This window comes from Lygodium microphyllum, unplaced genomic scaffold, assembly GCF_053477565.2.
Source record: "Lygodium microphyllum isolate KBCC unplaced genomic scaffold, Lygodium_microphyllum_v1.1.10 scaffold_117, whole genome shotgun sequence".
Classification (NCBI taxonomy): domain Eukaryota; kingdom Viridiplantae; phylum Streptophyta; class Polypodiopsida; order Schizaeales; family Lygodiaceae; genus Lygodium; species Lygodium microphyllum.
In genome coordinates this window covers 175,649-197,983 of record NW_028229600.1, presented here as the reverse complement: position 1 = coordinate 197,983, position 22,335 = coordinate 175,649, and the positions used below count along the sequence as shown (strand labels likewise).

Here is a 22,335-nt window from a genome sequence, read left to right as displayed (position 1 = left end):
GCCTGCATTTAATGCTGTTACTGATTGCATGTTGCCTTCCAGCATTTGTGTTTACAGTTTTTCTCTTCCTTGCAAGTTGGGTGACCATCTTTTCAAGCTCAGTTGGTTGCGAGTGATCAACTTCTCCTTGCTCAGCAATTGTTTTGTGATCAGCTCCTCTTTCTACTGCATGTAAACTCATGCAAGTGCAGTTTATGTTGTGCTGTAGCTGTACTTTCTCTTTGTTTCTCTTCTTTCCTTATCTTCTCATCCTATCCTCTCCACATGGCACCTCCTCGCTACTCTAGTGATGATAAACTTAATGTGCCTGACTACCTAACATGGAGTGTTGTTTGAAAGCATGCTTTATGCAGAAGCGATTATGGTATGCGGTTTTAGGAGCTATTGTGCAGCTTGGACTCCAACTCCTCTTCCAAATGATTGGGGTCATGCCAACTATGAGGAAGTTGTGCTTATATGGGGTACATATGATGCTTGTGCATATTCCGCTGTTCTCTGATGCATTTCTAGAGGTTCTATTGGTGGTCACCTCTTGCAGGACAACTTTAGAGTGTGGGAGAAGCTCCAGATGTTGTATAAGGGTCCATTAAACATGCATGTGGTGACCCTCTATGGTCAGCTCTAGCATATGAAGTTCGAGTCGAAGGATACCATCTAGTCTTTTTTACTTTGTGTTACACAAGTATAGAATCAAATTTGCCATATGTAGTTTGTACTTCCAGAGACTCATCTAGTGGGGGCTATACTCTATAAGTTCCCTTTGGAGTTTGATGGAGTAGCAAATGCTCTATGGGCCTAGACATCTTCGCACAGCTAGTGAGCTTCACTCATATGTTCTCTATGTTGCTTGAGCATCCACAAAGTGAGCGTGGCGAGGCGGGGTAGGTGAGCGTAATGTGTATAGGTATACAAGTGCAAAGGATCTTGAGAGGGACTTTCCTTCTGCATTGATTGAAATTTGGTAGGTTTTGGAAATCTGGAGTTGGGGATTGACATCCAGGTTCATGATGGGCTATTTCTTGACAAAGAGCAAGATTGGTTCCTAGTCTGAGCTCACATGAGGGGACAGTTTGGTGGTCTGCCTGAAGGCGGGGAATCCATGGTCATGTATGCTTAAGAGGCATTGTTGACAAGCTGGCCACATATGCTACACCGAGGCATTGTTTGACAGACATAGAGAGTTGCTATGAATCTTCTTTGTTTGTAGGAGTTGGTACGATCGGCATCGACATTAGGTTCCATTCGAGGCACTTTGGTGGTGACTTGCATATCCAGTCCTTGGGTATCCATTGTCCTATTTAAATGTCATTGTTGTACTCTATGATGAGTCAAACATTGTATCATTGTATTGTACCAGATCACCCATGATCTAAGAGAGGTGTTAGCAGATTAGATAGGTCATGAGTAAGTTTGTGCATGTGTTATTGGGTTGGGCACATTATTTATATAGATGCTTGATTTATTGGCTTGATTTGGGCTGATTGGGCATTATTGAGCTAACTGACCTGATTATTTTATCCAGTTATTGTTGGCTGACTGTTTGCTGGTCATAGCCTATTTATTGGTCTAGGCACCTCCTCCTCCAATTATTCATTACTTGCAGGTCTTGTCGGAAATGGAGAGAGAGAGAGAGAGAGAGAGAGTGTGTGTGTGTGTGTGTGTGTGTGTGAACACACGATAGCGAGCAAGAGTGGGCAGTAGTTCCGCACTTAAAAGATGCAAGTGCTAGTATGATAGAATGAAAGTACAATAGGTCTTAAGTAAGTTAACTCAACTAGAGTTAATTTAACTCTAGAGTTAACTCTAGAAGTGGTGATAAAACCAGCTTTTCTTTCGTGGAGGGGTGGTAATAACTTGATTATAACTTAATTACAACAAGCAATAATTAATGAAATGCTGAAACACAAACATTTACCAATCAATCTTGGACATTGGACACCTTGTTGGCCCCAAAACTGGCACCCCTTTGAGTATTTTTAAATCTTTAATTGCAATTGAATTCGAATACAATGGGATTCCTTCAATGCCCTTCGCAATCCAAAATTCCCCTTGCTATTAACAATGATCAACAAGTCTTCAAATTGATTTGCCCCTTGATTTTCTCGGGCAATGGCCTTCACCGACTCCTTGGGAAATGAAATTTGCCCCAAATTTGAATGTTGGTTGGTCCCTCATTTGAATCTCACCGAATATGATGTTTGCTTGGCTGAAACAACCTTCAAACTGTTGTCACCTCCTGCTGTAGTCTCTTTAGAGCATGTCACTAGCTCCCGGAGGGTCTCTTGCTAGCTAGAAATGGCCTCTCAACTGTTGTAGCAGCTATGGTAGCCTTCTCTTTGTCTCTCTTAGCTTGCACAAGGTTGGAATGAATCCCCTTCCCCCCCCCTCTCACTCTCTCACTCTCCTCCCTCAACCTTGAAACATCTTTCCCACTTGTATGTGCAAGTTTTGCCAAGTGGCAGCTTTGTAATCCTATTTTCTAGCATTATCTACATTATTAAATTAATTTTCAGAAAATTCCAAAAAATCAATTAAAGTTGAAAATTAATTCAATAATTATTTTAGTGCCTAGAAAATTAGTCTGATCAACCAACAATTATATTGGCTAAGTTAATTCATCTCCCAAGTAATCATAAGTTTTCTTTAGTCCCCCTGATTGGCATTAAGTATCATTAAATGTCAAATCCCTAGTGTCACCAACTGATACTTAAGGCTACTAAAATGTCTTAGGCCAATTTTTGGTACCAAATACCATCTAATATTGTGTAATTTTACTTAAGACAACTTTTGCATTTGACATCTATTGATTTCCTTGGGTCCTTGACTTGTAAACAAAATGTTAAGTAAACCAAGCAAAATTTCATGTCCTCATGATAGGTGACACAACTTATTTATATAGTTGTGTTCACTCGACAAACCAACTAACTAAAACATTGGGCATTACCCATAGAATTGGCATATTCTAACACCTCTTGCAGGGCCAATGTGATAGAAGTACAAGAAGATCAATCACCAAAGGGTAGCAAGTTCAAGGACTTTAAAAAAGCCTCAAACTTCTCACGAAGAAGTACTTTGGTGAAAATGTTTGCAACATTCTCCTGTGTAGGGATATAAATCAAACTAATCTCTCTTGCATAGCATCTCTCTCTGACATAATGGTAATGTACCTCAATGTGTTTTGTGCGAGTATATAACACAAGATTCTATGCCACTGCAATAGCACTTTGATTGTTAGAAAAAATAGGTATAGGACCCTTTAAAGAAACTTGTAGATCAGACAACAATCTACATAGCCATACACGTTCCACTATAGTGGTGAAGGCTGCCCTGTACTCAGGCTCACAAAACGAGGTAGCCACTGTAGATTGCCTAGTGTCTACATCACCAGCCCAATTTGAATCATTATAAGCCTGTGGATGCAAGTCTTCCCCTTGGGAAATATTAATGCATGTGATTGAGTACCTTGCAAACATCTAAAGATTCACTTAATAGCTTGCCAATGTATGGTCCATGTGCTGCACATATATCTACTCACCTGAGATATTGCATACTGAATGTCAGGGTGTGTGTTGCAAAGATAAATAGGACAACTAACAACTTGGCTGTAAATTGCAACATCAAACATCTCTTCATCATCATGCATGGACAACTTTATGCCTGGCTCCATGGGAATGCACATAGGTTTGTAATCTTGCATGTTAAACCTATGTAAACACTTGTCTATGTATTGTGATTGTGACATGATGATGCATGCTGATTTTGGGTGAACTAGATCCCCAAATAGTAGTGTAGGTGGCCCATATCTAACATAGCAAATGCATGCTTCAATTCAGCCTTGAAATTTGCAGTCTTATAATCTTTAGGTTCGGTGACTAACATGTCATCCACATAAAGAATGATAATCAGCAAGTTGCCCTCCTTCATTCTTAATGTATAGAGTCGGAGCAGTTGGACTATTGTTGAACCCTTTGCTGGCCAAATAAGCATTGATTTTAAGAGTCCCATGCATAAGGAGTTTGTTTGAGATCATAAAGAGCCTTGTGCAACTTGCAAACCATGTGCTCTTTTTCCTTAATCACAAACCTTGGAGCTTGTGACACATGAACATCCTCATGTGGATTCCCATTCAAAAATCTACTCTTAATATCCAACTGATGTACTTTCTAGCCTTGAGATGTGCTAGGCATTTTAGTATTATTTAGGTGTTTTTTATTTTGTCATTTTGGTGATCATTTTAGCATTTTATGTTGGCCGATCTGATCACTTTCTTGGCATTATTTTATCCTATATATTTAGGCTCCTTCTCCACATTTAAACATTCATCACTTGCAAATTGAGTGCATGCCGTGTTGGGAAGAGGGAGTAGGTGCCAATGCCCACTCAGCCAGTGACTCATTGTTGTATGCAATTGTCTTGTGTTTGGTATATGGATTCCATTTTTTGAGCACATTTCTGAGTTCTCCTTTGTAGTGTTCTTGTGCTTTCTCATTCTAAAACCAACCTTCCTTCTTGGAGAGGGTGGTAATTCCTTGATTAAGCACTTAATTACATCAGTTAACAAATAACATAAATTGAAATGCACAATTTACCTTAATAATCTTGGACATTGGACACCTTGTTGGCCTCAAAATTGGTGCCCCTTGCGGTATTTCTTTAACTTTAATTGCTTATGGAATGAGTACAAGCTGAGATTCCACAATCTCCTTTGCTTTTTTAAAAGCCCCTTGATGTGATAACAATCAATAAGCAATTTGGGCTAATTGCCCCTTGATTTTCACCCAGGACTTGCACAAATTGAACCATCCACTAGCCAAATGCTGCCCCCAATTTACAATGAATGGGCTAGCATCTAAATTCCTTGACAATTATGCAAATTTCAGGTGTTGAATTCAATGTATGACGCCTTCTCCTTTTGGCACAAGTTCCGAGGTGGTTGTTAAACCCTAATTTCTACAAAAAATTAGGGTTTATAAGAAAGATCTTTCAGCTGTCCATCAAATTTGATTGAGATTTGATCCAAATGGTTGAGAAATGTTGAGAATGATTGAGCATAGACTGGAGAAGGTGAGAGAATGCCAAAAGAGAGAGAAATTTCTGATTTTCATGCGAGAAAAGCCTGAAGTCTTATTGTTGCTTGTACTAGATAGCATTTAATGCTGTTGCCAGTTTCTTAGGAGGCCTCGAATTGCTGTCGTGAGCCCCAATCTGTTGTTGCTAGCTTCTAAGAAGGCAAGAATTGTTGTTGCCTACTCCAATTTGGTCTTCTCCTGCCCTTGGTTGCCTCAAATGGTCCTCCAATGGCTGTAGATTAGACCAACAACATCTCCTTCCTCTCTCTTGGTTGAATGAACTGAATTTCTCTCTCTAGCCCCCAAAAACGTCTTCTGAATCTTGGATTTGCATTTTTGCCAAGTGGCAACCTTCTAAACCAATTTTTTAGCATTATCCAACCATTTAATTAGTTTTTAGAATTAAATAATTCTGAAAATTAATTTTATCCCTTTTGACTATGCCCAAAATTAATGTACCCATTCATAATGAAATTGTCTAGGCCATTTGCAACTTGGAGTGGATCCTAACATCTGTTGATGCTTAGACTGGCATTAATTAATTGATCAATGCTAGTTCCTAGTGTCACCAATGATACTTATTGGCCAAACGATTGTCCTAGGGTCAAAACTGAACACCAACTAGCCCCCAAAGCCCAGCTGGCATAACTTATTGTAACTTTGCCTTTGACACCCATTGCATCCTCGAGGTCCTTGACCGATTATCATGAAATAACTGCCATGTGCATCACATGTGCTAAACAACTTTTCACATTTGATTAATAACTTAATTGAATGTTATTGACAAGATTAAAGCATCTCAAAATTTCACATCCATGTGACACTTTCCTTTCTCTTCTATCTTGTGCTGAGCAATTCATTTCAGCATTCTTTCATGCTTCCATTGATTCATCCACTTTTGATAATATGCTGGCCAACCTATGTAAAAATAATAAAATAATGCTGGGAAAAATAATGAGTAGACTGCCCTAATAAATACAAGCTGCCCACCCCGCTAGTCCCATTGGAAAAGAAATGCAGAGGCCATAAATTGCTATCCGCTAGCATGAACAAACCTTAAACTCATTGAAAAAGAAATGCACACAGAAATAATGGGCTTTAACAATCATAGCTCCTATGTCTTCTTTAGACTTTGATGGAGCTCACAACCAGGAGATGACGGATTGATAAAATGCATGCTAACAAATGTATGATGCAAGTGTAAAATCTAATCCCAAGCTATCGAAACAGCATAAGAAAGAGATCCTAAATGATCATATGAAAGGAAGGGTTGAAGGAATTGAGAATGATTAGCACCAACAGTGTGCTTAATGATGTAGAAGGTAATGTAATTTGGAATACTTGAAAATGTATGTTTGCCTCTAGAACCTCCTCCATGAATATTAACATATTGATATAGGTCATGGTCTCCATGATGACTTACAACTGAATCCTGCACAACAAAAGAAGATGAATAAAAGGATTATCCCAACTTGACATAGGGCTTAGCTATGATGAAGATGAGGCTTGTTTGTCGTCTCAAATGCAGTATATCCTCCTTAAATGGGGAGGTGGGCACTCACCAGTTGACTCTAATTGATGTGCAATTATTGGAGTGTAACTTGCACCCAAAGTAAAGCAATATCCAATTGTTGACCTCTTATGGTTAACATCTCTAGCCCGATTTGAATCTGTCTAGCCCTGAAGAACAAAGGCTGAATCTCTTGTACATGCTATTGGATAATAAATACCTAGGTTAGGGGTCCCGCTCAAGAACCGCAAAATCCTCATAGAAACCTTCCAATAAACTAGCTTGAGTTCACTGATTGGAGAGGGTACACATGCTTCGATGAGGGAACTTGAAAGGGAAAGAGAAAATTAGAATATTGGAGAGAGGTGGCTGGAGACATTGAGAGCGACAACCAACAAAGCATTGAATCAAGTAATGCACAACAAGGATGTGACCGCACAGAAAAAGACGCAAAGACAAAGAATAGGAAAGGAGCGCACATTAGAAGTGGAGGATACGAGTGGGGAAATTGCTCTCATGGTCACCTGTGACAAGCGTATTATACAAGCTTGCATTGAGAATTAGTTGGAAACGTTGACTGTGAGTATTTATAAGAACTTGTGATGTGTTATTATATGTAGCTTTTCATTCCGCATTATTACCAATATTGCTACATTTTTATGTGCAAAAATAGACATTTGCCTCCTATATCATTGTGATGTTTGGTTGCCATGCCCACTATAAGATAAGTGATTTTGCGGTACAAGTTGGTCACTCGCATGCGTTTACAGTTTATCTCATTCATCCAAGCTATAAGTTGATCGTGTACATCCCAAATGGAAATTATAGATTTCAACAAGAAGGCCCACTCGGTATCGCTGATCTCTACCTTGAGCTCCTTGTGCTTCTTTAGTCAATGGGGTCCCATTCCCTTGTAATTGTTTCATCAATAGATTTGCATTGGTGCCTTGAAGTCTTCGATGAAACTATAAATATACTCATCCCTCGACCGTAGCCAATGCCTTGTGCCAAAGCCTTGTTGGGAATCACATCTCTATGCTACTTGCCACGAATGAAAGACACACATGGTGGGTGGCTCACCCCAATCTCTAGCAATCCACAAACACGTTGATTACGAGCTGCCTTTCGAAGATACTTGTAATTGAGGTGGCCGAACCAAGCATGCCATAACTCGGTTTGTGCTTGAGAAGAAAGAAGAAGAGAGGTAAAGGCCGAAGAAGTCCGCATCATCATTCTTTTGCAATGATCTGTTGCCATTATGCTCCATTTTCCATCTCTTAGCATGGTCATTTTTCTTGAGACTAGAACAATGATAATGATTAAGAGTAGTATGAAGTTTAAAATGCAAACCTCCTTGGAACTTCGTAAGTTTTTTAGAGCCACTAATCTTCTTGAAATGTTGGACTTTCAAAAGTAGCTCCCAAAATCTCTTTGTGTGGTCACCAAGTGAGTCGTTTTCCCTTTGCCAGAGCCAATATGATAAGTTTGACCTACTTTTGAATTTATTCTAGGACTGCTAAAGCCACTCTTGGTCCTTAGTTATTTAGTTAGTCATCAGCATGAGCAGAGAGCTGGATGGCAAGTTCACAGTTTGAGGTACCAAGATTAGAAGTGTTTGTGGCTGATTGGATGTGTCATGGACTGGGCAGCAGGCACACTGTAGATTTCGAGTAGAGGAGTGCAAGACTGCGTTTGGGCTATAGTATATCATAAATTCACATCTTTTTTGAGTGTACATTTTAGGAGACTAGTTTATTAGATGACCTCAAGGCATGCCTGAGTTTTTCTTCTTGTTATGCTGCTATCTCATAAGAGATTCATCAGTGGGGGTATAAAGTTAACTTGGTCCAAATTCCAACTCGTAGTTTAAAAAAAGATTTTGGCATCAAACTGATCTTTCTCAACTATCATTTTTAACAGGGACCTTGACGGCTGTTCATTAGTAGTTTATGCCTTTCTTGTTGAACTTACACATGGCCTAAACCACGCTTCTCCTTTCTTAAATATGACCAGGTGGCTAAAACACCATCATTTTACTCCTCCAAAGATTGGAAGGCTTGTTTTTATGGTGGAAGATTATGAAGGAAATTTGCAGCCCAAGATTAAATGGCTGAAAAGCATCAATATCCAAGGTAGAGAACTTGGTGTTGTATTAACACGGGAACCACGGATATTAGAAAAGACAATGGCAGAGCTGAAAGAAAGTGTAGAAATACTCTTAAATAATGGTGTCAGAAAAGAATGGATTGGTTGGGTGATAAGGAGATCTCCAAAAGTTTTGGCATGTGAAAAGAAAGAGCTGCTGGAACAAGTTATGTTCTATACACGCTTGGGTATCAAACCAGATGATTTTGGTAAAATGGTTTACAACTTTCCCGCATGCCTTGGCCATGTTACTTTGGATGAAATGTACAATAAGGTATGCTTCTTTTTGGTTAGAAGAAGTCAATTTGTAACTGGGTCTGCATTTGAATGTATTTATATGCTCTTAAAGTCTCTTCAGTGCCTATTGTTATAAATGGTTCATGAAAGTGTATCAGGCATAAAGTTGGTAGCATAGTGAAGCCTCCTTTCTGCTAGACTTTGCATCGAGCTAAAGGAAGTTTGAGCATCAATGATGGCTAGCAGATTCCAGCAGTCCATATTTCAGCTTTGCAGATTGCTCTATGCATACTCAAACTGTGGGATTTGAAACCAAATCTACTTTTTCTGGGGCCTGAGGCACAAACCTCAAGACTTTTCATTGTGCTCGTTTTTTGCATTTTTTCCTTGTGTATTACAGTCTGGATATGCTTGTTTTGACAGGAGATATTCTTCTTTTGGTAGCATACAGGGATCCTTCTCATTGTCATTTGGTGAAGATGGTTGACGCATCAGGGAGGAGGTTGACTTGAGAGGGTATTCAGGTTGCACATGATAATTGATTGATGTGGTGCATAGATCCAACTCTAGCCACTTGTCCACAAGAAGGTTGGAGTTATTGGGCATATCAGAGGAGGCCCCTACATAGACTTAACTGGAATGCAGGATCAATGGGTATGGAGAAATCCCTTCTTGCATTGCCCTCTTGACATTCTTTTTCTCGATTACATGGCCACATTAATGATGAGTATCTAGATGAGCAAGATAAAGACTACCCTGGTGGATCTGTAACATTGGAATAGATGTGGCATTACTTGGCCACCTGTTTCAAACTCAACTAGAGGACAATTTTAAGCCTAGAAGTATTTCACTCCTTAATGCTTTTTGCACATAGGCATTTGACAGAGGTGCTTGACTGAGTGATTGCAGAGTACCCTGGCGACTGGGAAAAATGGATGAGCTCTCAGATTGGTATTTTATGTACATGTAGAGAGAAGATTGATATTTGGAGAATAGTGGCCAAGGCAAATGACCAGCTTGTTGATATGAGGGCTTTTGCGAGGCATAATGCACAATATGGTGGGCTGTTAGATAGGTGCCATATGCACTCTAAATGAGTGGAATGCAAGACATTTTCACAGATGGGAACTTAATATTAGCATAATTACTCGGTATATGTAGTGAGGCTACAACGTAGTAGCATATTTTGACCTCTAAGAAACTTGGACATACATGAAAAAGGATAAAGACACATCCTAAAAGAAAGATGAGAGAAATTTTAGGGCGACTTGGAGTGCATGGGGAGGCAAGAGATCCTTTTAGCTGCTTGGGAGTTCAGCAACTTCTTCAATCTTGGGATTTCTCAAGTGGTATGACATTATAGAATTCTGTACCTTACTGATGTTTTTGCTGAAGTCTCTTTGCATAGAACTTCTGTGTTTTAGAAAAAAGTTCAATGATGACATGGCATGCTATGTTTGGCCTGATGATAGTTACAACTTGAGTTGCAATTTTCTTAGTTATGGGTTCAAATCAAAAAGAGGTGGCAAGTACTCATGGAAACAGAGATGAAATGATCTGGACAGCAAAAATTCCAAAAGAGAGAATTGGTAAATTGAGAAGAATAGTGTATGTGCAGAGGTGCCAGATAGAACATGGTGAAAATATGTGTAGGTCTGGCCTATAGGTCAGCTAGTTGGTCAGCCCAAAAGCTAGGCCAAAATGGACCAAAAGCACTCTCTACACCCCCTCTTAATGAGATTTTGGAGAAAAAGGACCCAAATAAGCCAAGGAAAAAGAAGATGGTGATCCAACTCCAAATTTATCTAAAAGATTTACCAGGGCCACTCAATGGAAGGGACTTTCTAATAACATGTGCCACATTGTCCAAGATTTGTGGACTCAATTTACTCATGAGCACCCTAATCGGTGAACTCCAATATTGTTGGTCCTTAAATGGAACACTTGCCAAGGCAATGGCATTTTGTTTTTAAAAATAGATGCCAATGGGGTGCGTTTATGCATGGCCAGATACTCAACCTAAGCCAATGATCTTGCAACTGTAGGCACTTTTGGCTTGGCCAATGAGTGATTTGAAAGTCAAGCCAAAGCCAAGGCCAAGAGTGAAAGAGTATCCTCCATGAGCTCTCTATGTGCCAATGTTGTCAACCAATCTGAATATTCAATATATGATTGCCCTATAAACAATGTGTTTGTAGTAGCGGATGCCCAAAGATGCCTCCTAGCATAATTGCGAGGAGTTTTGAAAGTGGAAAAATGGAAACACATTCCAGAGATTACCAAACAGAGTTCGGTCTTGGTCTGAAATGATGAATTAGGGATTTAATAAAAGGATGTATGTATGCATATGCATATATGTGTATAAATGGATACGTGTGTAGTACCAGTGGTACCAGCAGCAGCAACAGCTTTACATGATGACATTGCTAAACATACACATGAATCTCACTATGTATTAGTTATTATTGGCTACCGGCAAGAGTCTAGAGTTACTACTACTACCTTCATAGCTTTGCAAATGTTTTGTGTGTCACCATAATTGCTAAATACATCTGGTATTTTCCTTAGAATTGTTTTGGTATGAGCACACCCTATCCACGTGCACCTTTTACCTTCTTGTGTGGGAGGGGTTGTTGTTAGCGAAGATACTCTTGTACACTTCTCTCTCTTTTTTTTTTTTTTTCGTAAAGTACACCTCTCTCTCTCTCTCTCTCTCTCTCTCTCTGTACTCCACTTTGTGTCTATTGAGGTGTGCATTCGATCCGACAGTGATATCAGAGCCATTGTGCCGGCAGCCTCGCCGCCATTGCTGCATCAATTTCATTGCCAGCTCTGATACATTGAGTCCCTCCTCGTGACATTGCTGCCTGCAGCTGTTGTCGCTCCAGCCACCTCAACCTTTGTTTTTTCTGCTGCACCTGCACACAGCCCTGCATCCTGCACACAGCCTTGCATCCTGCATGCACCCCCACATGCAGCCTCTCTCAGCCTTGCCCTTGCCCTCCATTTCCTTAGGCCTACCCACCATTTTCTGCAAATCTAAAAAAGAAACTCAGAAACCCTAATTTTGAATTTGGCGGTTTTTAGAAATTTGTGCAATTTTTGTTCTGTCGTGCTTATCTATGCCATTTTCAGCTGTGTAAAAAGATGCCAATATGCTAAAAGTGCAGAAATCCTAAATTTTAAATTTGGGGGTTTTCAAAAATTTGTGCAAATCCCAGTCCCTCTTGCTTGTCCCATCCTGAATTTCAAAGAAACTTTCTCTCACATGCCCGGCATCTGGAAATTTGGCGGTTTCAACCACCCTACCTAATATCTGAAATTTCTTGAAATTTCAGGCAGAAATTTTGGGTCTTTTTTACTGGATCCACCTTCCATTGCATCAATGTTCATCATATCTATGCAAATTCAGCAATTTCTTTGACATTCGCACAAAAATTTGGGGGTTTCCATCCAAATCACCTGATTTGACTCCAATTTCAACACATTTCAGCTTGCTGCCCTGACATTGCTGTGTGTAAACACCTAAATAGCATCTACATCAATGTTTGCATTGGTTGTAAGCTCTTTCTTACATCATTGTATTTTTCGGCAAATTTTTTTGCACACAAGTGTTGGGACAATAGTTCCCTTGTCCATTTTAATTTGAGCAATTGCCTCAGTTGCATTCATGACACATTGTGTGCAAAGATGGTAGATAATCAGAATGAGTTGCGTGGGATGCTTTCAGCTGATGACAAGTTGGATGATACCAACTATTCCACTTGGTTGTACATAAAGAAGCATGTACTGGATGCAAAAGGCTTTGGGGGAACTGTCATGGTTTTAGAGGTATGGCCAATAGGCCCTAGTGCACCCCTAGGTGGTAGTGCTTTTACTTTAGGTGGTTCTCTTGCTATTTGTAGCTGTTCAGGAGTTACTACTACTACTTTTGCTATTGCTGATTAGGTATGCTGGGATATGCATGATGCTCAACCACACTCTTTGATCGCTGTTTTGATCAAGGGATGCATTATTCCACACATTCGCTTATGTCAGATTGCGAAGAGTACTTGGGATAAGCTCATATCTCTTTATGAGAACATGAATGAGGCACATGTTACCTGTTTGAGAAAGCAATTAGATTCCTAGAAGATGCATGAAGGGGATAGCTGAAAGGGAGAGAAGGACCATCAATGCCCATCGACCTTCTTAGTTATAACCGTTCATGTGATGATTCAATTGTTGCAGCTCAAAGATCCCATGCCCATCAACCTCCTGAGGAAGGTAAAGCACTCTGTAGAGAGGCTTTTCGTGAGCAGATTTGCAGGATTCTGGTCAGTCGAGATCTTGACAAGATCAACAGACTTGTCCTCAACGACCCCACGTATGAAGTGATACCTCACCTCAATGTGTTTCATCTTCGCATGGAAGACCAGATTCTTGGCTAACTGAATAGCACTCATAGAATCCGAATGCAGTGTAGGGATAGCATCAATACCAAGGTCAGTAACTAAACGATCCAACCAAATGGCCTCCTTGCAAGCCTCAGCGGCTGCAACATACTCGGCCTCTGTAGTAGAAAGGGCCGTGCATTTCTGCACCCTGGACATCCAAGAAATAGCACCTCCAGTATAGGTGAATACATAGCCGGAAGTGGACTTCCTACTATCTGCATGTCCTGCATAATCAGAGTCAGTGTACCCCCCGACTCCTGTATCCTGGCTGCCATAGCATATGCACATATCTGCAGTGTCCTTCAGGTACCTCATGATACCCTTCACAGCATCTCAATGCTTCTTGCCAGGTGTAGCCGTATAGCGTGCCACCACGAACTGCAAAGGTAATATCTGGATGAGTGGCTATCATGGCATACATAAGATTGCCCATTGCGGATGCATAGGGAATCTCGGCCATCTCGGCCTTCTGCTCTTCTGTCTGCGGACAATTAGCCTGTGATACCTTCACATAAGAAGGCAATGGACAGCCAATAGGCTTTACGTCCTGCATGCGGAAGCGCTCAAGGACTTTATGAATGTACTTCCTCTATGACAAGTAGAGGAGTCCCTGATGCCTGTCGCGTGTAATGTATATATCAAGTATGTGAGCGGCTTGTCCCAGATCTTTCATCTCAAAGCTCTTCTTGAGCTGAGCCTTAAGAGCATCTAGCTCATCATGAGCTTTCCCTGCTATCAGCATATCATCCACATAGAGTACCAAAATCAATGAAGAACCATCACGGGCTTTCTTTGTATAAAGACACGGATCCATAGCACTCCGGCTGTAGCCCTGTGACTGCATAAAGACATCAAACTTATGATACCACTCCGTAGGTGCCTGTTTCAAGCCATAAAGACTTTTCTTCAATTTGCACACTATGTGCTGCCTGCCAGGTTCTGCAAAGCCCTTAGGCTGCTCCATATAAATCTCATCATGCAAGTCCCCATGTAAGAAAGCTGTCTTGACATCCATCTGGTATAAATCCAAGTCAAGCTGAGCAATCAAAGCCAAGACTAAGTGCAGGGTGGTCATCTTAACCACAGGAGAAAAGACCTCATCAAAGTCCACACCATGCTCCTACTTAAAACCCTTTGCTACCAATCTAGCCTTGTATGCCGGCTTGGGGTGTCCAGGGGTACTTTTTAGCTTGTACGCCCACTTGCATGGCAAAGCCTTCTTGCCCGTAGGCAAGGAAACCAAATCCCAAGTGTCATTCTTATGCAGGGAGTCTATCTCAGACTGCATAGCCCTCTCTTAGGAGTGACTGTCACTCATGCGCATAGCCTCATCATAAGTGAAAGGCTCTCCTGTATCTGTAAACAAGACATAATGCATCGAGGGTTGAAATCTATCTGGTGGACGTTTGTCTCTAGTAGACCGTCTCACGGCAGGCTCTGCTGCCTACCTAACTGCCTGTCCAACGCCCTGACCATGAGCATGTACTGCAGCTGTAGGCTGTTCAACTGGCTGTGCGGGAGCTCTCGGCTCCTCCTGAAATATGACCCTACGGATCTCAACAACTCTCTAAGGCTGCCTATACATCTTGTCTTCATGGAAGACTACATTATGACTACAGATGACTTTCCGCGCTTGCGGATCCCAGAGACGGTAACCCATTTCGCCTACATTCCCATAACCAAGGAAAATACATTATGACACTCTTGGGATCCAGCTTACTTCTCTTGTCCTTGGGCACATGGCAAAATGCCTCACATCCAAAGACACGGAGATGTGTTAGAGATCATAGCCTGTCCGGACTTCACAATCCAGTCGGACTGCCACGTGGCAGTCCGACTGACTGCAGTCCAGTCGGGACCTGCCTGTTTTTTCACCCAGATTTTGGCTATTTATAGCTGAGTTCTTCAGCAGTCTCCCACACTTTTCTGCTCGCAGATTACAAACTGGTGGCTCGCGCAGATTTCGTCTCTGTTCGTAGATTTCAGACAGTAGACAGTGCAGACTGTAGCGGACTTCGAGGTGAACAGCAGGTTGCATCGTCGAGGTGGAGACACGCAGTCCAACGCACTGCTCCCGTGTATATATTTGCATATCTTTGTATACAACACACTTTATACAGCAGATCTTCATCTTCCACTGTCTCTCTCTCTCTTCTCTCTCTGCATTCTCTCTCTCTCAGTCCTACGCTTCCGCACTGCTGTACTCTGACATGGTATCAGAGCAGTGTAGAAGGGCTGACTGAGTGCAGAACCAACCTGAAGAGGAGTTTCTATCGCGACACAAGGCTGCGTTTTCAGCGTTTGAGGGCAGGCAGGAGGGCTGCGCCTCAGAACAAGGCTGAAGCAAGCGTGGGCGCGCAGGAAAGGAGTCCAGGTGGTGGATTTGCTGCTGTTTACTGTTGTTTGACAAGAAGAAAGTTTGAGTTTTCAACTTTTAAGTGCAGGTTTTGCTTTTTCATCGCCTCCGGCGGGTGAAGAAGTTTCAGGACGCAGATGAGCCCTAGCAAGCTGAGTTACCACAGTCAGAGAGGGTTGCTTTTGCGTTTGTGAAGGCATTACAGGTGAAGATGTCTATAGAGATTGACTTGGAGTTCCAGACAATTATGGACCGGAAGGTGCCTGTCTTACCGGCTCTTCCCGCAGATCAGAAGCTCGATGGCGACAACTACCGCATTTGGCGCGTCATGATGTTGGCCATCCTTGAGTCCTATGATTTGGCGGAGCTTGTACAGGAGGAGATCGACCGGCTCTCGGTAAGAGATGAGTCCAAACTCTCTTTCGATGCTCGTGCGGAGTTGGCCAAGGCTCAGTCTCACTGGGACAAACTGAATGCCAGGATTCGTTCCTTTCTTTTTCTATCTTGTACTATAGCCGTGATAGCTCACATCGAGCACTTGACGATGGCTCAGGAGATATGGCTGGAGCTTGATCAGATGTATAACCGGATGACCCTAATGAAGCGGGTTTCTTTGGAGGTTCAGATGCGGACCTTGTCCGTGAACAAGTCTTCTTCATTGCGGGAGCACATCAACAAGCTAAGACAGCTTCAGACGCAGGTTCAGAATGCGGGGAAGCCGATTTCCTCCGAAGACATGGTGATCACACTCTTATCCCAGTTACCGCCATGATTCGGTACTTTCTACTCCGCTCTTATTGCTTCAGGGCGAGAGTTCACTCTTCGGTGGGAAGAGTTGGTTCCTATGGCCTTGGACCAAGAGGAATAACTAAAGGGACAGAATGCTTCCAAATCGGAGGCACTGACAGGTCAAGCCTCTCAGAAGAAGGGGAAGGACCAAAAGAAGAAGAAGGGGGATAACAAGTCAAAGAAGGACAAGGACAAGGACAAAGAATCCACATGCCATATTTGTGGAAAGACTGGTCATTGGAAGAAGGATTGCCCTGACAAAGACAAGAAGGACACCAACAAGGACACGAAGGATTCTGGAGCGGTGGTTGCATCCTCATTAGCTGCATTTCTTTATCTAGCTGTCATTGAGGACTCTTCACCGAATGCTTTTGATGTTGCGATGACGGCTCCCCAGGCTCGAGAGTGGATCGTTGACAGTGGTGCCTCCCGGCACATGATTCCTTCATCAGATGGTGTAGCTTAGTTGCGACCCTCGCGTGGGCAGATTCTCATTGGAGATAGCTCTTCAGTGTCTATTGCAGGACGGGGTAAGATGCAGCTTATTCCAGATAGACGTGGTGATACCCATACCTCAGAGGTCTTGCATGTACCAGGTTTAGGGTATCATCTACTGTTAGTTCATAAGATTTGCTCCCTTGGACTTTTAGTGGAGTTTGACAGTGATTCGGTCCGAGTCCTTGATCGTGGGTCAAGGAAGGTTCTATCATCCGGATATGAGAACGGCATCTATAAATTGAAGTCTTCCACCGCCCTCTCTACTCTTCTTCTTACCTCTCAGACCCAGTCAGAGTTATGGCATGCTCGGTTTGGTCAGCTCAACTATGATTATCTTCGGAGGGCGTCACGTGGACAGCTTGTTCGAGGGTTGCCGGATATAGTGGTGAGCCAGCAGCCATGTGTCTCCTGCATTCGTGGGAAGCAACATAGGGATGCCATTCCCCACAAAGCTTCGCGGCGGTCTACTTCACCGATGGAGCTTGTATCTACGGATCTTTGTGGCCCTATGAGGAACGAGTCCTTGCGCGGGAGCTCGTACTTCATGCTGATCGTAGATGACTACAGCAGGATGACATGGGCCTATTTCTTGGCATTGAAGTCAGAAGCTTTCTCCCACTTCAAGGATTGGCTTCTCTTTGAGGAGAACCGATCAGGCCGGAAATTAAAGACCTTGCGATCCGACAAGGGTGGTGAATTTGTTTCTAATGAGTTTGCTCGTTTTTGTGCAGATAAAGGTATTCACCAGGAGTTTGCTAATACCAACACTCCTCAAGAAAATGGCATTCTTGAACGGAAAAACCGCAGTGTGATCGAGATAGTGCGCACCATGATGGAGCACCGACAGATACCTCAGTTTTTGTGGGCCGAGGCTGTGGCTACTGCAGTCCACATCCTTAATCGATCCCCCACTTCGGCCGTTGATGGGATGATACCTTTTGAGGCTTACTTTGGGACTAAGCCCGATGTTTCTTATTTTAGGGTCTTTGGGTGTGATGTCTATGTTCACATTTCCAAGGCTCACCGTGATAAATTTGAAGCAACTTCCCGAAGACAGGTATTTGTTGGCTACAGCTCCCAGTCCCAAGGCTATCGATTGTATGATCCCGTCAAGCGGGATGTGTACACTAGTCGAGATGTGCGGTTTGTGGAGCTTCCGGCCATATCAGCGGGTGAGGAGCATCCCGTTCTTGGAGATCCAGGGGAGAGTTGGGCTCCCGCTACAGTTCCTTTGGAGCCCGTGTCTTTTGATTCTGATTCTGTTTCTGACACAGAGTCTACTGTTCCACCGGTCACCCCCAAGGAGTTACCACCGGTGGATATTCCAGAGTCTTCAGCTGATGGAGAGAGACAAGGGGAGGTCCGGCCTCCTTCTCGATGGGCCCGTGACACACTCCGTGATTCAGGGATCGAAGGGGTTCCTGAGGAGTGGGGACCGCAGGATGGTCGGCAGCGATCACGAGGCACCAGGCACATTCTACGGAGCTTGTTTGCTCTAACTATTGTTTGATAACCCGTGTTATGTAGGATCGAGAGCCCACCTCCATGCAGGAGGCTTTACAGTCCGCACCATGGAAGAAAGCTATGGAAGCCGAGTTGGAGGCTATTGAGAGGAATGACACTTGGTCACTTGTGCCATGCTCCCCGAATAAGAAGGTGATTGGCGTCAAATGAGTCTTCAAGACCAAATATCTTAGCGATGGTTCTTTGGACAAGCACAAGGCTCGCCTTGTTGCTAAAAGTTTTGCATAGCGCCCAGGGATTGATTGTCATGATACTTTTGCCCCCACTGCTCGTATGGCGACTATTCGAGCTGTTCTTGCCTTGGCTGGCCATAGGAGATGGCCTGTCTAGTAGTTGGATGTGAAGTCGGCCTTCCTCAATGGTGATTTGAAGGAGGAGATCTATGTCGAGCAGCCTCCTGGCTTTGGATCTTCAGATGGGAAAGTCTACAGGTTGAAGAAGGCCTTGTATGGCCTCAAGCAGGCTCCACGTGCATGGAACGAGAAGATTGATTCGTTCCTTCAGTCATAGTTGGGATATCGGCGTTCTAAGGCCGATCCGCAGCTTTATGTTCACACTTCCGAGGATGGTTGTGTGCTTTTTGTGTTGTATGTTGATGATTTGATTGTCACAGGTGATCATGCACAGCAGGTCCAAGAGACGAAGTCAGCTTTACATCGGACGTTCGAGATGATGGACTTGGGTCTCCTCCATTTCTTTTTGGGCCATGAGATTTATCAGTCTCAGAGGGGGATCTTCATCTCTCAGCAGAGATATGTACAGGAGCTCTTGGTTTCTTTTGCGATGGAGGATTGTCGGACCCTTTCTACTCCTATGGATCCAAACTGGAAGGCCACTTCCCATTTAGCTTCTCCCATGGCGGATGCTTCCCGCTATCGTCAGTTGATTGGTTCATTGATTTGGCTCCTCAACACTCGTGTTGATCTTTGTTTTGCTATTGGGCTCTTGGCAGGGTTTATGAGTGACCCTCAGACGGTGCATTGGCAGGCTGCTCAGAGGATACTTCGGTATTTGAGGGGGACGTATGATTTAGGGATTCATTATCCCGTAGGGACAGATGGTTCAGATCTTGTACTTGCAGGTTGGAGCGACTCGGATTGGGCCAGTGATGTGGACCACAGGCGGTCTACTACAGGCTATTGTTTTACCTTGGGTGCAGGTATTATCTCATGGAGTAGCAAGAAGCAGCCCATGATAGCCCTTTCGTCTACTGAGGCGGAGTATCGGGCCGCGTCTTCCACCACATGTGAGGATGTGTGGCTTCGGAGATTATTGGAGGAGCTTGGCTGTCCCCAAACTCGTCCTACTTTGTTGCAATGTGACAATGAGAGTTGCATTGCCTTGGCACGGAATCCTGTTTTTCATTAACATAGCCTGTCCGAACTGCACAGTCCAGTCGGACTGCCACGTGGCAGTCCGACTGACTGCAGTCCAGTCGACTGCATTTAATGCAGCCGACCTGCTTGTTTTTTCGCCCAGATTTTGGCTATTTATAGCCGAGTTCTTCAGCAGTCTCACACACTTTTCTGCTCGCAGATTACAGACTGGTGGCTCATGCAGATTCCGTCTCTGTTCGCAGATTTCAGACAGGAGACAGTGCAGACTGCAGCGGACTTCGAGGTGAACAGCAGGTTGCATCGTCGAGGTGGAGACACGCAGTCCCATTGCGCCCGTATATATATCTGCATATCTTTGTATACAGCACACTTTATACAACAGATCTTCATCTTCCACTGTCTCTTTCTCTCTTTTCTCTCTCTGCGTTCTCTCTCTCAGTCCTATGCTTCCGCACCGCTGCACTCTGACAAGATGCGCATAAGAGGGGGGTTTTCCCGTCCATACCTCGTCTGCAACCTGGAAATCCAAACTACTAGAAGGTGATCTGTTTATGATATGCACAGTTGTACTAACTGCCTCAGCCCAAAGCTCTGTGGTAGGCTTGCGTGGCTAAGCATACTACGTACACGCTCCTAGATGGTTCTATTCATCCGCTCAGCCAAACCATTCTGGGGCAATGGATGAGAAGATGGTTGCATTAGAAGCCAATAAGACTTGGGATTTGGTACCCTTGTGTAAGGGTAAGAAAGCTATTGTCTGTAAGTGGGTTTACAAAGTCAAGCATAATGCAAATGGTTCAGTTAGCAAGTATAAGGCTATGCTCAAACATATGGCATAGATTACGAAGAGATATTCAATCCAGTTGCTAGGATGGCAACTATTAAATGTATGATTGCCTTGGCAGCAGCCAAAGGCTGGAGTTTGCAGCAAATGGATGTTAAGAATGCCTTCTTGCATGGTGAATTGCAAGAAGAAGTGTATATGGAGCAGCCAGCAGGTTATGAGGATTTAGAGCATCCCATATATGTGTGCAGGTTAAAGAAGGCGCTCTATAGGATGAAGCAAGCACCTAGAGCATGGTCTGACAAGATTGGAGAGTATCTTGTCAATATTGGATTTTGTATTTTCGATGCTAATCACTCACTTTATGTGAGAAGGGAAGATGCAAGTTTGGTCATCATAGTCATTTATGTGGATAACTTGATTATTACAAGTGACAATGACAATGGGATTGTTGAAGTTAAGGACTTCTTGAAGAAGAAGTTTGAGATGAAGGATTTGGGTGAGCTAAGATACTTTCTTGGTATTGAGGTGATCAGATGTGATGATGGTATATGGCTATCCCAAAGGTAGTATGGCTTGGATATGTTATCCAAGTATGGTATGATAGCATGTAAGCCTCTTTCAGTACCATTGGAGCAAAATGTGAAGTTGAGTGCCGACGTTGGGGATGAGATAGAAGACCCTACTATGTTCAGGAGGATAGTAGGGAGTTTGATTTACATGACTATCACAATGTCAGACTTAAGCTATGTTGTTGGCCTTGTAAGTCAGTCAATTTATGCAGATGCCTAGAATGCCTTATTTGGATGCAACTAGACCTATATTGAGATATGTAAAGTCCATTTTACATTATGGACTTTTTTATGAGGCAAGTAAGGATGTACAAGTCTTTGGATACACAGATGCAGATTGGGCTGGTAGCATGTCAGACAGAAGATCTACTAGTGGATTCATGTTTTCCCTTGGTAGTGCAGCAGTTACATGGAGCAGTAAAAAGCAACCTACAGTTGCTTTATCAAGTACGGAGGCTGAGTATAGAGGTGCTGCTATGGCAGCATGTGAGGTGGTATGGTTGCAAAAGTTATTAGGTGACAAAACACATTGAGGTGCACTACTACTTTGTGAGAGAGAAGGTACTTGCAGGAGAGATTGACTTGGTATATGTCAGCACACAAGATTAGATAACTAACATTTTCACAAAGGCATTGGGTGTAGAGAAGCTTCGAAAGTTCCAAAGCTTACTTGGAGTTGCAGAGATAGAGTTGAGCTTGAGGGGGAGTGTTGAGATGGTAAGCTCAACACGTGCGGACATTGATGATGGACCGCCTGGCTAGATGGGTCCGCACGTCTACACTTAGCACGTTGGTGGTCATTATGATACTCACATGGCCATTGACTTATCACTTATTATATTTAGTTTGTGACACCTACCTAGAGCTGGCAAAGATATAGCGCTAGTTGATTAGTGTAGTCTGTTATGCTCTGTTTGACTTAGTAGGCCACTTTCCTTTATGTTGTATCTTATCTATACTTTGTGTACATTGTATAGTGTGTGGAAGAAGAAGAAGAAATCAGCGAGAAAACGTTTTGGCCTCCGTCTCTCTTCTTGTGTTCTTGAGCCAGCTTCCTCTTGTGTATACAGTGTGTGTT

At 43.0% G+C, this 22,335-nt stretch overlaps 1 protein-coding gene across 1 annotated transcript in view; it reads left to right on the top strand.

Moving 5' to 3' along the window:
- LOC148008612 (transcription termination factor MTERF2, chloroplastic-like) overlaps positions 1–22,335 on the top strand; it is a 73,196-nt gene that overhangs the window by 31,231 nt on the left and 19,630 nt on the right. The window contains exon 2 of the mRNA XM_087674163.1: positions 8,593–8,998. Coding sequence (XP_087530289.1) covers positions 8,593–8,998 — 406 coding nt within the window. The remainder of the gene's footprint in view (positions 1–8,592; positions 8,999–22,335) is intronic.